Below are 16,060 nucleotides of genomic sequence, written 5' to 3' on the forward strand. Positions count from 1 at the left end.
GCTGCTGACCTTGGCCCCAAGCTTGACCCCTTGCTACCAGTCTCCTCATTTCCCACTTGGAGCTGATGGTGGTCTCTCCTTGTGGAGTAGTTCTGAGGACATGTGGATTCTTACTGTAGTCTGGCCTGCGCTGCCATACCAGATTAGGGCATCTATATGAGAAAGAAATTTATGCTGCACAGTTATAGGAGCTGGGACATCCAGAGTCAAGAGCCCAGCAGCTGGGCTATCAGATAAAGGCATTTGCCACCAAGCCTAGAGACCTGAGTTTGACCCTGAGACCTGCATGGTAGAAGCAGAGAACCAGCTTGAGCAAGTTGTCATTTGACCTCCATGTCAAATGACATGCATTAACTCACACATACTAAGTAAATAAAAGTGTTTATAAAAGTCTTAAAAAACCCAGCATCCAGCAAGGGCCCCCAACTGTCAATCCATAGTGCAAGAGCAAAAAAAAAAAAAAAGACAGCAAACACACACCCAACACAAGGTCAGATTCATAGCCACAAGCCTGTAACCAGTGTTGGTCTGTGTATGAGAATGGGGCTCCCTAGACCCAAACACTTCTCATTGGGCTCCACTTCCCAACTGGGTTGCATTGGGAATTAGGTTTACAGCCCACTTTTTGGGAGGTCACTTCAGTCTAGACTATGGTATGGCTCAACTTACAGTAGCTGCTGCTGCTGCTGCTGCTGCTTGTAGTTCTTCCATAAAGCATGATATTGAGATAGGTGAGGAAAGAGGAGGACATTCAGTTCGTGAACTCAATAGTTCATTGTTTCCTGGCTGTCATTTCCACACTGGGTGGAAAGAGTGCTAAGGCTTCTAGTGAAGTCTTTCTTGGAGAACAAGGTGAAGCATCCATTTGGCATATCTGGACAAGGGAGAATCTGAGTTTTCACTCTGCTTTACCAGTTCATTCAGAGAGCCTTCCATGTATGCCACCCCACCCCACCCATGCTGGCTAATGTCTTACAGCGTACCAGATGCCGCAGACATCTGGGGAAAGGGAACTTCAACTAAGAAAATGCCTCTGTCAGATTGCCTGTAGGCAAGTCTCGGGGGCGTTTTATTGATTAGTGGTTGACATGAGAGGCCCCAGCTCACTGTGGGTGCCATTGCTGGGCTGGTGGTCCCGAAGTTTATAAGAAAGGAAGATGGTAGCATCTAGCGCACACTCTGTCTGATCAGCAGGACAGCAGTGATTGCAGAGCAACTGACAGACAGAACTGTGGGCCCAAAAACACCAGCATCCAATATTCCCAGGTAAGGCGAGAGCCCACAGTGAGGGAAACAAGCAGGCCCGACCTCCCCTGGCTAATCCTGGACTCCCACCAGTGCGCACTCTCAGCCTCTACCCTCTGCCTGCTCTCACTGTCCTTCGAATAACTTCTGGATACCAGGGGTGCAGCTCCAGCCTTGGCCTCCTGATACCCGGGAGCCACACAGTCAGCCCCAGACTCTGCTGCAAAGCGCAACCTGTCTTCCTAGGGAGACTGACCAGACCTCTGGGCTTGCAAGTTCTTCAAGAAAACTGTGCCCAGTGAGCACAGTGTCAGAGCACAGTATCTGGGCAGCAGCAGCTCATTAACCTCAGAACAAGAACACCAGTGGCAGGGCAGCTGTCTCTGAGACTTCCCCTCGTAGAGGAGAGCCCCTTGGGCCCCTGAGGAGTCTAGTTGGTCCACAGGAACATATATCTGAGGAGAGCGTTAGGCAAATTCTCTGAGTACCGCCTTCCAGTCCGAGACAATACCCACACCAATCTAAGGAGGGTTCCTGAAGGGACATCCAGCTTCCTATCCAGGGTGCTTCCCACATGACTCCTCCCACCCCACCCCACCCCAGAACTCCAACAGGTAGCAGAAACTACCAGCCAACACCAGAGACAACCAGATGACTAAAGGCCAGTGTAAAAACACAGTCAATAAAAGCCAAAGCAACAGGGCATCTCCAGAACCGAGTTATTCCACAGCAAGCAGCCCTGGATACCCTAACATAGCTGAAACACAAGAAAATGCCCTTAAATCTATGCTTATGAAGATGATGATGGAGGAAATTAATAAAATCCTTAAAGAAATACAGGAAGATACAGTTAAACAGATTGAGGCCTTTAGAGGGATCTGTACAGAGGAAATTAATAAATCACTCAATGAAATACAGGAAAATACAAACAAACAAGTAAAGGAACTAAACATATCATTTAAAGAAATGTAGACAAACACAAACAGGTGAAGGAAATCAATTAAAAACTTCAAGAGCTGAGGATGGAAAGAGAAAATAAAGAAAGCACAGAGACCTTAACATAAAACCAGAGACATTAAATCTAGTAGAAGAAAGAGTGGGGAAGAGACTTGAACCTATTTGCACAAGAGACAACTTCCTGAACAGAACACCAACAGCACAGGCTCTAAGATCAACAATTAATAAATGGGACCTCATGAAACTGAAAAGCTTCTGTAAAGCAAAGGACACTGTCAATAGAATAAAACAACAGCCTACAGACTAGGAAAAGATCTTCACCGACCCTGTATCTGACAGAGGATTAATATCCAGAATACAGAAATGACTCAAGAAATTAAACACCAACAAACCAAATAATCCAGTTAAAAATGGGATACAGAGCTAAACAGAGAATTCTCAACAGAGGAATATCAAAAGACTGAGAAATACTTAAAGAAATGCTCAATGTCCTTAGTCATCAGGGAAATGCAAATCAAAACAACTCTGAGATTCCATCTCACAGAATGGCTGTCAGAATGGCTAAGATAAAAAAATCAAGTGACAGCACATGCTGGAAGGGTTGTGGAGAAAGGGGAACCCTTTTCCATTGCTGGTAGAAAAGCAAATTTGTACAGAAAATTGGGAACAGCTCTACCTCAAGACCCAGGTATACCACTCCTGGGCATATACCCAAAAGATGTTACACCATACAACAAGGAAGAACATTTGTTCAACTATGTTCATTGCGGCTTTATTCGTAGTAGTCAGAAACTGGAAACAACCCAGAAGTCCCTCAAAGAATGGATTTAAAAAAACAAACAAACAAACAACAACAATGTGGTACATCTACACAGTGGAATACTATTCAGCTATTAAAAACAAGGACATCATGAAATTTGCAGGCAAATGGATGGCTCTGGAAAAGATCATTGTGAGTGAAGTAACCCAGACTCAGAAAGCACCGCCTAGTAGCAAAGACTACCTTTCTAAAGCTTTGTCCATTTCTTGATGTGTGTGCCCTTTAACAATGGTTACAGTGCTAAGTCCAAGCACTGATTCACAGGCTCAGGACCCATCCATTTCTCCCAGAGTGCTGCTGGGCTTCTGACTGTGTGGCTTTGTTGATGTCTGAGAATGTCACATCTAACAAGTTCCCAGATGCTGCTAATGCCCCTGGTCCAGGAACCACCCCCCTCAAGTTCATAAAGACAAAATTCTAAAGAGCCCCAGCCTTTGGGTACCTCAGAAATACCTCGAGAGTGAAGCTGATGGTAGTTCAAACTATATTGCGCATACTGTCTACAGAGGTTGGCGACTACCAGGGTTCTTATCTTGGTGGATATGGATAGGTGGAAAGAGCTTTTCTGAGTGGTAAATGCTTTTCTTTCTTCTGTAGTATCTCCAGACCATTTAATCAGTCAGGACCATTTAATTTGTCAGGAGTAGCAGCCTTTGGAACACCATACTGAACTGAAGTGTTAGCAGGAAGAATTGGGAAGTGAAGTAGGTGTTGAATCAAAGAATCAGGTTTCAAGGTTGTTTCCTGTTTTCTTCTGGCTTTCAGAGGCCCTCTGTAGCAGGTTCCGAGGTTGTTTCCTATTTTCTTTTTCTTCTGATGTCCATCCTCTTTGCCTTTCAGGATGGGGATTGAACATTTTAGTTAGGGTCCTCTCTTTTGCTTAGTTTGTTTAGATGTACAGATTTTAGTGGGTTTATTCTATGTTGTATGTTTATATGAGTGAGTATATACCATGCGTATCTTTTTGCTTCTGGGACAACTCACTCAGGATGATCCTTTCCAGGTCCCACCATTTACCTGCAAATTTCATGATTTCCTTATTTTTCATTGCTGAGTAATACTCCATTGTATAGATGTACCACAGTTTCTGCATCCATTCTTCAGTTGAGGGGCATCTGGGTTGTTTCCAGCTTCTGGCTATTACAAATAAAGCTGCTACAAACATGGTTGAGCAAATGTCCTTTTTGTGTACTTGCGCCTCTTTTGGGTATATGCCTAAGAGTGGTATGGCTGGATCTTGAGGAAGCACTATTCCTAGTTGTCTGAGAAAGCGCCAGATTGATTTCCAGAGTGGTTGTACCAGTTTACATTCCCACCAGCAGTGGAGAAGGGTTCCACTTTCTCCACAACCTCTCCAGCATGTGTTGTCCCTTGAGTTTTTCATCTTGGCCATTCTGATGGGTGTAAGGTGAAATCTCAGGGTTGTTTTGATTTGCATTTCCCTAATGGCTAATGAGGTTGAGCATTTCTTTAAGTGCTTCTCTGCCATTCGATATTCCTCTACAGAGAATTCTCTCTTTAGCTCTGTTCCCCATTTTTTAAGTGGATTACTTGGTTTGTTGCTTTTCAGCTTGTTTAGTTCTTTATATATATTGGATATGAGTCCTCTGTCAGATAAAGGGTTGGTGATGATTCTTTCCCAAAACAGGAAACAACCTTGAAACCTGCCACAGAGGGCCTCTGAAAGCTTCTGCAGTATAGACCGTCAAAGCAGATGCTGGGCCTGATGGCCAACTGATGGGCAGAGTGAATGGAATTCTATGTAAGAAGTGGGAAATAGTAAAGAGCTGGAGGGGACGGGAACTCCACAAGGAGAGCAACAGAACAAGATAATTTGAACACAGGGAACTTCCCAGAGACCCATACTCCAACCAAGGACTATTCGTGGAGATGACCTGGAACCCCTGCACAGGTGTAGCCCATGGCAGTTCAGTGTCCAAGTGGGTTACATAGTAATGGGAAGAGGGACTGCCTCTGACATAATCTGATTGGCCTGCTCGTTGATCACTTCCCCCTGAGGGGGGAGCAGCCTTATCAGGCCACAGTAGAGGACAATGCAGCCACTTTTGATGAGAACTGATAGACTAAGATCAGAAAGAAGAGGAGAATCTCCCCTATCAGTGGACTTGGGGAGTGGCATGCATGCAGAAAGGGGAGGGAGGGTGGGATCGGGAGGGGAGGAGGGAGGGGCTTATGGGGGGATACAAAATGAATAAAGTGTAATTAATAAAAAAATTAAAAAAAAAAGAGTCAGGAGTAGCTGGGAGACGGCTCACCCCACTGCACAGTTCAGACTGGGCACTGCCAGTGTAGACTCTTAACAAACTAATGCTCGTAGCCACTTGTCTATGCAGGCTCTACTATAAGGCTCTACTGTGTGCTTGGCTTTGAGAGATACAAAACTGACTAAAATCACTCCTGACTCTCCTAGGAGAAGCAGACAGACATTACTAAGTGATAGATAAGCTTTAGCAGAGGGTCTTCTGAGGGTGTGGGCTTACCACACCTCCCTAGATGAGTCCAGCAAGATTTTCAAGGCCGGTTGACTTGAAGGAGTGTGTACGTATTAGTTGAGAGCCACAGCGATGCTGTGTGGGCGGAGACAAGGCCTCGCAATGCCTACCGGAAGAGTAATTGATCGTTCATTCAAAGATGGGAAAGACCCAGGGGCGACTGAACCAGCAAAGCAGGGGTCTGGGGCTCGGGGGCAGTTTACCAAGGGATGTGCAGCAGGCTCTCCTGCAGTACCGGAAGCCAGTGAGTTTACAGAGCCTGCCTTCACTGTCTCAGGCCCATGCACCTTTTCTCACCTCCCACGCCCTCTGCCTCACACTCCCTGCTCTTCTTTCTTACAAGGCTTTACCCATCGAGGCCTGCCCTTCCTCCTCCCTGGTCAGTATTTCATCTTACAAGTATTTCTGTGAAGCTTCCGTCAAAGCACCCTTTGAAAGAGCAGCTTGTTGACTCCAGTGAGTTGGTAGTGGACAGAGGCTGTCTGAAGGAGGCAGACCAAACAGTCTCCTTGCCCTTGCCCCACTCCCAGCCCAGGAACCAGTGCCCACATAAAGCGGCACCAACACTCTGGTGACCCTGACCATGTTTCCCTCTGCAAAGATTAGTTGGGCTCAGGAGACAGAGGTCAAGACTAGAGAGAGACCTGCTCACCAGTGTGAAGTGTAAGTCCTATGGCCTGCAGGGCTCCCTGCACAGAGGAGGGAGTAAGGAAGACAGTGTGTGTGTAGAGCCTGTATGGCACAGTAACCCACAAAGAAAGGCAAGGGCCACGTCCAGAAACACTGTCCCTCCCCTTGTTGACGTGGATTTTTCTGTAGTGTCTGTGCTAGCCGCAGCGCCAGGTAATCTTCGTCATACTAGGCACTGAAGTACTGCCCTGGCCTTCCCCTCTCCTTTAAGGACAGGAAACGTGGAGGAAGTATATGACCTGGGATGCTGAGTCTTTTCCACAACCTCTTTTTTTTTTCTTTTTCTTTTATTTTTTTTTTTTTTATCCAATTTGTGTTGAGGGTGTTCTAGTCAGGAAGGCCTCTGGCAGGCTTCAGATCTGCCTGGGCTAGGCTGTTGTCCATCACAGGACGAAAGAGGTGGGCTTTGGGGGTGGTGAAGAGGATTAAGCACATTAGCAGGCAGGAATCGTGAAAGCTAAACAAACGTCAGTTGTTCTTGATACTTGCTATTTTATAGCTGCACAGAGGACTGGAAACCACTCAGCTCTCTCCCAGTCACACAGCTCAAGGCTTTGTTTGTGGCTGTCATATCAAGGCAGTCGGGGCGCAGCAGCCAACTGCTTCTGTGTGCTAGCAATGCCTGCCCTTTACAAAGCCCTTCTGTCTACAGACTGAGCCATTACGATGGGATTTTACCTGTGCTCCCTTTCCTCCAGGCTTCAGAAGTGGCCTTTTCCCCCCACCTACCTAATCATCCTGCCTTTATTTTATTAATTTTTTTAAAGCTTAAGCCCTGTTAGCAGGAACCATTAAAAATGCTCTGCAACCAGCTAGAACTCACCAGCAGCTGCCTCTGGGTCCTGGTCTAGCTAAACTGCAGCCATAGGAGCTGAAGCCCTCAGTTTGGTCCCACGCACAGGGGAGCAGGGTTGGCAGTGACAGAAGTGACCTGCCGGAATCCCAGTGAAGAAGCCCCCTGAGGGGCTGCTCAGATAAGTGGCTGGCAGCTGACATTCCAGCCCCAAGCAAGCAGCCTGGAGCCATCCACTTAGGCCTCTCAGCGTGTTTATCTCCTGAGACTGTTTATCTGAGGCTTGCTCCCTTCCTCCTTCCCTCCCCTCTCCGAAGCCTGCTCTCTGCATCACCTCATTTCTTAGAGTTGCTGGGATTCTGTGTTGTCATCTTCCTAAATCTAAAGAAACCCCCTGTCTTCTGCGTCTCCACGGCAGCCTCCTCCTCCCCTGTGGGGAAGACAGTCTTCTAGAGTGGATTGCCAGTCTGGTTTGTAATTCAGGTGTTGTGTGGTAAACATTAATTATGTCAGCCAACATTCAGTTACAAATGAGGATTCAGAAATGGGCTCTTATCAGGAGGTGACACTTGGCAGATGGATGGCTTTAGTAACAAAAGAAGAGTGAGTTGTTTTAACCTCGGCTGGTAAACTACAAAACCCTAACCCCCTTTCCACTTTATTTACCTCTGTTAGTCCCTGATGAGAGAAGAGAGCCAGAGGGGATTCATTCCCTCATTTATTTGGCAAATATTTATGAAAAGCTTACTAAATTCTCGGTACTGTTGAACCCAAGCATTGGTAAAGATTTCCGTTTAAATCCTGCCTCCCCTTGAGTCAGACTCAAAGTGAGTATCTGTTGTTGAGATTTTACCTTAACTGTCCTACAGCACAGACTTAACTAAGATAAACATCTCATTTTTTTCCTTCTTCGGGGGTTAGGTGGGGGTGGACAGAGTTTCATTGTATGGACCAAGCTTGCCTTGAACTCAGAAATCTACCTGCCTCTCTCTCTCTCCTGAGTGATGGGATCAAAGACATGTACCACCACAACCATAAATGCTAGCTTTTTCATTGTGTTGTTTCCTTGCTTGTTTGTTTTGAGACAGGGTTTCTCTGGGTAGCCCTGGCTATCCTGGACTCACTTTGTAGACCAGGCTGGCCTCGAACTCACGGTGATTCCTCTATCTCTGCTTCATGAGTGCTGGGATTAAAGGTGTGCGCCACTATGCACAGCTGATAAATGTTTTCCTTAAGAAACAAAATAAAGTAAAGATGGCTTTTGTGGAAATATTAGCAAATGATATTTAGAACCCTTTACTTTACCCAGTGTCCAACATTAGAGCAACAACAACAACAAAAAAAAAAAAAAAAAAAAAGGCTGTGGAAGTGGCTGTTAAGTGTGTTGTTGCTATTATAATTGCAGACAGGCTTCCGTTTGTTCAGTTCGTGTTGTTCTCACTGCTGACTGGGTGGGACTAGTGTTAGCTTTTAGGGTGCCAAGCCAGTGCCTCTGGTGTGAGATGATGGACCAGGCCTTGGCTAGACAGCCTCAAATGCACACAGTGCCCACTGCAGAATGCCCATGGGATTAGCACTGGTGATGGCATTGGAGGATGAGAATAAGAACTACAGATGGGAGCTAAGGGGAAATTTGAGTTCTGGAGAGAATCTGTGGGGTCCTCAGACTTGTAGGGAGGTGGTTAGAGAAGGGTCAGGGCTTTGTCCCTTTTCCCCTTCATATGCAGCTTCTTAGATGTCTGTGATTGAAGGTGGGATCTGCACAGGTTGGAGAGCACCCAGGCTCCTGCCGCACAGGCCTCTTCATTACTCCCAAGTCCCTTGCAAAGAATTCCACAAGTTGCAAATGCCACCTTTTTTCCTGTTTCCAGAGGACTTGTAATCTGGCCTTTTGTCTCTCCTGTGTGGGTGATAAAGTGACCCCACTTCCTGCTCCCTTTGTCTGTGTAAGTCGATGGCACTGAGGCTAACCACAGGTACCTTTGTGCTAGTCCTCAAAAGAAAGGCTCTAAGGCCTGTGATCAGGAAGGTCTGGGTCAGCTCTGCTTCTTCCAGCTTCTTCACCTCCAACCCTGAAAGCACAAGTGTGACCAGCCGTGGAACAGATGAGCTTCATGGGTCACATTTAGAGGAGCCTGTTGGACCAAACCCAACCCCGATTATCACTGCCCTGGGGTTTTCACCCTCACTATGTCCGTGTAGGGATGGTGAAAGCCAATGAAGAGGCTTCAGGAAGGGCAGTAGGTGCCCACCAGGCGTCCCAAAAGGAACTGTTCTTGGGAGAGCCCATGCCCAGGGTCAGTGCCCCCACTTGAGGGTCCCTTTCCTTTCTGGGAAGGTCCTGTGTGGCTGAGTTGCTTAAGGTCTCTTTGTCAACAGTGTAGAAGAGCATTTCTGGACTTGGGCAGAGGTGGAAGTGAGGGAGAGGCTCCCCCAGTCTGTTTCTTGTAGAAATAATAACTAAGAGTTTTGAAGAGAACTGGAAAGTCTCCGCAAGTATCCCTGGACAACCATGAGAGCAGGAGTCTGGCTGGGTCGGCATTCTCTCCTGCTGTTCATCCATTCTCTTCTCTGTTTCTCACATAAGCAAGAGGATTAGTAATGTGCCAGGTGCCTGGATATTCTCTGGGGCAGCCTGCACTGACCATCACAGCCTCAAGAAGTCACTGTCCAAGAGAGCCACGCCCACAGATGCACAGATGTGCCCTAGACTTCTGCTATGATTACAGGAGAGAAGTTGATGCTTCTCACAGGAGGTCTGAGAAAATGGGAATGTTCACTTAAAGGAAGCAGAAGCCCTGCATAGCGCTATGTGCTTGTAATCCTGGCTCTTGGGACACTGAGGCAGGAAGACTGCTTGGAGTTTGAGGCCAGACTGGGCTCTATAGAGATTTCCAGCCCACGCTGGGATGGGAGTAGGACCCTGTCTCTAAAAACCAGAAAGGGAAAAAGAAAGGAAAAGAAGTAAAGGCTTTCTGAATGAGTAGGTTCCGGCTCACTCTGTAACATTCTTCTTACAAGGGCCATTCCCCAATCCCCAGGCCAAGTAAGGTGTCTTCTCTGTACGGCCTCAAGCCCAATCCGTTCCTAACTCACTGCAGACTGTAACTCCATTTGTGATTTCTCTCTTCCTGGGCAGAGCCCTGCAAAGGAACATTCACCGCTCCCCCTGCCCGCCCCACAGACAGACAGCGATGGTATTTGCTGTCAGGGAAGGCAGGTGGGCCCAATACAAACGGACTTCTTGGGGGAGTGATACTGAGGGGATGTGTGGAGTGCTTTGCTCTTCCCACCAGGAAGGTGGGCCCCACCTCAGCCCTGAGCCTTCCTGCCCCAGCTCACCTTATCTTGCTGAAGAAAGCGGCCTGTGTTCCTTCCCATCTGTGAGCAGGTGAAGCGCGTCAGGCAGAGCTGTGGGCAGCTCTCTGACCCTAGTCCATTAGGCGCTTGATACTAAAGTGAGTTCTCATGACATGAGCCAAAGCCATACCAGCTTCCTCTCTAAAACAACAGCCTGCAGCTCTTCCAAAGCTGAGGTTCTGTCTGAGCTCACTTCTTCTAAGCACAGCCAGAAATTCCTGTTGCACAACACAGACTACTGAAGTCAGCACACCAAAGCTGGGGTCCGGGGTGCTTAGAGAAAGACAAGACAGAGTCCCCATCACTGCTGTTTTTACCATGTCAGTTTATAGTTTGTTCTCAGTCATTTCTAGAAGAAAACCCATCTGGAACTCGGAGCCTTACCGTCCCGCTCCTGAGCCCTCCTGCCTCCCCTCACTAATGCCCTGTGTCTCTTGCCACAGTGAGTTCTTCTTGACAAAACACTTGCTCTTGTCATACCACCCCATGCTGTGGCTGTCATTACTGCATATCATACTCTGCTCAAGGCCTGTAGGGCCAAAGCAGCTCATGTGCTCTACTAGGGCCTTCCCAAATGTGGCCTTAAGGTCACCCTGTGCCCCGAACATCTCTGCCACCTGAGATCTCTGTGACTACAGAGTTGGCTGTGTTTTCCCATCAAAACACAAAGAAGCCTCCATCCATCACCGTTTTCTCCTTCAGCCACACTTGGGTGGCCCAGCCTTGACTCCCTGCCTTCTAGTTCCCAAGAGGACCCCCTGTTGAGATAAGTGTCCTTTGTTTGTCTCTGAAATGGGTACCAGGACTCTTATCTTAATGAACTAGAAAGTGCCTCTGTGGTTATTTCCATTAACCTCTCCCATGGGTATCCCTCATGTGGGAAAGGTTCTGCTGGGCACCCTGTGTAGCAACAGTTTCCTAAAGGATGTATTTGGTTGGACATAATACTGGCCCAACTGATATAACTGTATCCCTCCCCTCTGTGAAATGCTTCTAAGAAGCCCCTACAGCCCATGTTGATGCCTGAAGCCTCAGGTCACACCATTCCCTGCCACACCCTTGTCTGGAAAGCTTCTGAGATTAATTGCTAAGTGCTTAATGGGAGGGTAGCACAGACATGGTGGACACACGGGGCAAAGCGATGGTTCACACCCTAGGTGAGGTGTAACAGACTCTGAGACGTCATTCCCTACTCAGAATCACACACAGTTCAAAAACTGGAGGTACAACTCAGCAGTTAAGAGCACCAGCTGTTCTTCCAGAGAACTTTGGTTTGAATCTTAGCACCCAAATAGCAGCTCATACTATCTGTAACTTCTCACGACCAGCTGGAACTCCAGTCCCAGGGCCTCTGATGGCCCCCTAGCCTCTGTGCATGTACAGGCACTCAAAACATAGATGCAGACAGACAAACAGACAAAACACCCATACACATAAAATAAAATAAATTAGTTGTGTCTGTAGTTTTTCCACTTAACATTTCTGGACTGCAGTTGACAGATGGGAACTGAAGCCTTGGGCAAAAGGTGCTGCTCTAAACGTCCATGTTGGTAAGGTGATGGTGGTGACATCAGGCTGGGCTTGTGTAGTCAAGAATAAGACCATTGCTCTGCCATGACACATTCATGGGTGCCCAGCGCGCTGCTCTCTTTCCCCTCTGCCTCCTCACCATGCCCTAAAGAGACTCCACTCGTTATCCTAGTTTCCAGGTGCCTCTCTCGCCCACTCTTGGAACTGTTTCCCCCACTCCAGCCCACTGTTTCAGATATATTGGGGCTATTCCCAGGATCAGAGGATGTTTGGCATCCAGTTAGCGGGGTCATGGCCTGACTCTGACAGGAAGGCCTTCTGAGCAGTCCTGTCACCTGTATGGCATTGTCCTGTTGCCAGCCCAGTTCACACACTGCCTTAATACCTGCTACTTAATCTCTTCGTTCTGGGCTCAGGGGGGCGGTGTCCTGGAAGCCCACCGGTGAAGAAGGTACACAGGTAGAAGCCAGAATCTCAGCAGTGGCCCAGAGGTGGGCCCAGGTCTGTATCAGCGTGAGCAGGTGTACTAGCCGCCCCACAGGGAATCAAAGCTGACCCAGGAGGGAAGGCCAGCAAGCTTGGATGGACTTCAGGCGGCGGCACCGTTCCCGAGCAGCGGTTGTGGATCCCGACCCCGGGCAGGACTAGACTCAGTACTGACTTTCTGATGTCACAGTGCGGGAAGCGTGAGGGGGCGGGAGCCCCGAGCAGACCCACTAAGGGCCTGCAGCAGCACAGCCCTCCCTACCTTCAGCATGAGCAATCTCTGCCCGAGGCAGAGGAGCATCTTAGAGGACCCCCTCCTCCCTGTTTGCCTACCAGGCTGAGTGCAACAGAGAGGAGAGCAAGAAAGTGTCCTGGGTAGTTGTATGTCAGGTGAACACAGCTAGGATAATCTGGGAAGAGGAACCACAACTGAGAAAATGCCTCCGCCAGGCTGGCTGTGGGTAGCTCTGTTGGGGCATTTTTAAATTATTATTGATGATGAATACGGTAGGGCCCAGCCTGTTGGGAGCTTATATATAAGCTCCTGGGTAATATCAGAAAGCAGGCTGAACAAGCCCCTAAGCGCTGTTCCGTGGTCTCCTTCAGTTCCTGCCCCAACCTCTAACCTAAGAGTTGTAAACAAAAACTAGACCCTTTCTTCCTACGGTTGCCTTTGGTGTTGGTCACAGCACTAGAAAGCACACAGAGATGGAGGACTGAGACATGAGTTGCTGGTCACAGGCCTGGGAAGTTCACTTTGCAGCCGGTAAGAGGCCCCTCTTTGGAAATCCCCACCGGCACCTGACTGCCTCCCTCTCTCCCCTCCTTTTCACAGGAGCGCTTCTTCTGGGCGGGATCCTATACTCCTGGCAGTTCCCCCACTTCAACGCGCTGAGCTGGGGCCTCCGTGAGGACTACTCCCGAGGAGGATACTGCATGATGTCCGTCACCCACCCGGCCCTCTGCCGCCGCGTGGCCCTGCGCCACTGCCTGGCCCTGATTGCCCTGTCCGCTGCCGCCCCCGTTCTGGACATCACCACGTGGGCCTTCCCCATCATCTCCCTCCCCATCAACCTGTACATCTCCTACCTCGGCTTCCGCTTCTACGTGGACGCGGACCGCAGGAGCTCGAGGAAACTCTTCTTCTGCAGCTTGTGGCACCTGCCACTGCTCCTGCTTCTCATGCTCACCTGTAAGCAGCGGCCAGGTCAGGAGGAGGCCAAGGGAGAGGCTCCAAGCTGAGAGCCAGCCGGTGCTCGGGGGACACATGGGCAGACACCTGCAGACGCGCAGACGCGCGCACAGCACTGTGGACGCGCACACAGCACTGCCCTGCGCCAGTCGGAGGCGTGTTTTGGTGGTTCTGGCACGAAAAAGGAGAAACAGGTGGCGTCGGCTGGAGGCAGACCACCTGGTGCTGAGTCATCACCTGACAGTCTTTCATGTTAACACTCAAACTGCCTCCCAGGTAAGACAGGGTCTGACGTAGTGGGTTGATACGACAAAAGAACATTTTTTTTTCTTGAAGGTCTTTCTGCATCCTTCCCTGCAGCCCTGTGTTCTTACACACATAATGTATATGCACATCCCCCAGCACACACACACATTTACCACCTGAAGGCCACCGTGTCCATTGGTCAAACAGGTGTGTGTAACCCATCCTCTGTAGCTGTATATCCTGAGGCTCCCACAGGCCTCAGAAGAACACATACTGTGCCACAGCATCCCCCTTCTCTGCCAGTGAGATGGGGCCTGGCTAGCTTTCTCTACCCCACCAGTATTCTCAAGCACCTACTCCTTCAAGCAACAGAACACCCAGCATGGGCTGCTCATGGGGAATGAGGATTCCAAACGGTTCCTAGAGAATCTCAGGCTGTACTTCGGCATCTAACCATTGCCCCCGCCCACCCCACGTCAGGACTCCAGAAACCCAGGAAGTACAGGGCGCCCTCACTATTAAAATACAGGCGTGGTCTAAGCACTTCTTTCTGGGAGGGCAGCACTGGGCATAATCCCAGGCCCCTTCCGGCACTGAGCCCACCACAGCACCACCATAGTGTGCTGTGGCTCTCAGGACTTTCTGATGGCCGTCTCAGGACGGAATGGGAGACAGAGGGAGCTGGGTCAGCAGCCATGTTTGTGCCCCATCCTATCCCTTTTGTGCAAACCACATTTCCACTCTAGTGCCTCCTGAGTCCAGAAATTCGCCTGTGTGTCCAGTGGTGTTCCCATAGGGCCAGCTGGGCTCCTGGTGGCCACAGGTCCAGCTCTGGGAACTCATGGCCTCTGATACAAAGGACAGGCACCTCTAAGTCTTCAGTCTGTTTTGTCCTTCCCCAGCTCCACAGAGAGGCCTGTTGCCTTAAAGTTGTGGAGCGTGGCAGGGTGTTTCTTCCCCGCCTCTCAGGGTGCTGGCCCTGTCTGGATGCCCTCAGGTGGTTTAAGCCACATGAAAACAGTTCTTGAACTTGAACTCTTCTCTCAAAAATGTAGAAGGCTTGGACCGTGGCCCAGAGGGGCAAAGTGCTTGCTTAGCCATGCTCTGGGCTCAGGGTTTGAACTCAAGCATCACAAAAAAAAAGGGTGGGGGGTGGGAGGTGGCATCTAGAGGGACTGCAGACCAGCGTGCCTGGTACCTCTTGCTACCTATTGTAACATTACCTCCTTCCTGGCAGTTTCCTGTGGGAACAGGGACCTGGGTGTCTGTAAAGTGTGTTGGTTCTCCTCCTGCAATAAAACAGTTATAAGAACAGGAGCGTGTGTCCTGGGTCACTCTGTCATCCCAAGCCCACAGGGTTCAGCACGGCGCCCTCCTCCAGGAGCCAGCAGTGCCTACAGCCTGCGGGTACTTCCTTCTTTCATGTTTCCTAACTGTAAATTGACAAATTAGACTTGTATCTTTTTGTAGAGCATAGAGGGACATGATTTTATGAACCCAAGGTTGAGATAGTTAGCATAACCATTGTCTCAAATTGTCATCACTGTATGGTAAGGATATTTGAAATTTGGTGATTTTGTTTTTGAAATGTATAACATGTTATATTTTTTTTACTGTATTTACCACACCATGCAATATATAAATAAATAAATAAATAAATAAATAAATAAATAAGTAAATAAATAAATAAATAGGTAATGCCCCTCCCTCCCTGTCTGGCCATCATCTCCCCTACCTCAGCCGTAGCCAGCCAGCCAGCCATGCTTCTGATATGGGTTTAAAGGGCTTTTATTTTCTTTTGGTGTGGTTTTGTTGTGATGGTAGTTTTGAGGCAGGGTCTCCTGTGGCCTAGGGGTGATCCTGAATTCCTGATGTGTGACTGCCTCGCACGTGCTGGGATTGCAGTTGTACAGTACCACAGCAGCTGCATCTTGAGAGCCCGCATGGAAATGAGGTTCCGTAGTGGTAGTCTTTCCAAGCCTGGCCTACTTCACTTAGCAGAAGGCCCCTTGCTTCTGTCCGAACTGTTGCAGATGACAAAATTTCACTGTTTTGGTGTAACTACTCTGCTGTAGGTATGGAACACATTATCTGTTAATCGCTGCTATTACCATTTGGATCTGGGATGTCATCCAAAAACCATGACTGCTTGATCCCCAGGCTAGGGTGTGGGGTGATGGAGCCTGTAAGATGCTGGGCCTGTAGGATGTCTTCTGGCTTTTGGGAGC

The 16,060-nt window shown here is 48.8% G+C and overlaps 1 protein-coding gene across 1 annotated transcript in view; it reads left to right on the forward strand.

Annotated features, from left to right (window-relative positions):
* LOC129666930 (protoheme IX farnesyltransferase, mitochondrial) overlaps positions 1-15,449 on the forward strand; it is a 116,817-nt gene extending 101,368 nt beyond the window's left edge. Inside the window, exon 7 of the mRNA XM_055594309.1 lies at positions 13,230-15,449. Within this exon, the coding sequence (XP_055450284.1) occupies positions 13,230-13,636 (407 nt within the window). The 3' untranslated portion in view covers positions 13,637-15,449. The remainder of the gene's footprint in view (positions 1-13,229) is intronic.
* The last annotated feature ends 611 nt before the right edge of the window (positions 15,450-16,060 follow it).

This window comes from Psammomys obesus, unplaced genomic scaffold (genome assembly GCF_907164565.1).
Source record: "Psammomys obesus unplaced genomic scaffold, mPsaObe1.curated_primary_1811, whole genome shotgun sequence".
Lineage (NCBI taxonomy): Eukaryota > Metazoa > Chordata > Mammalia > Rodentia > Muridae > Psammomys > Psammomys obesus.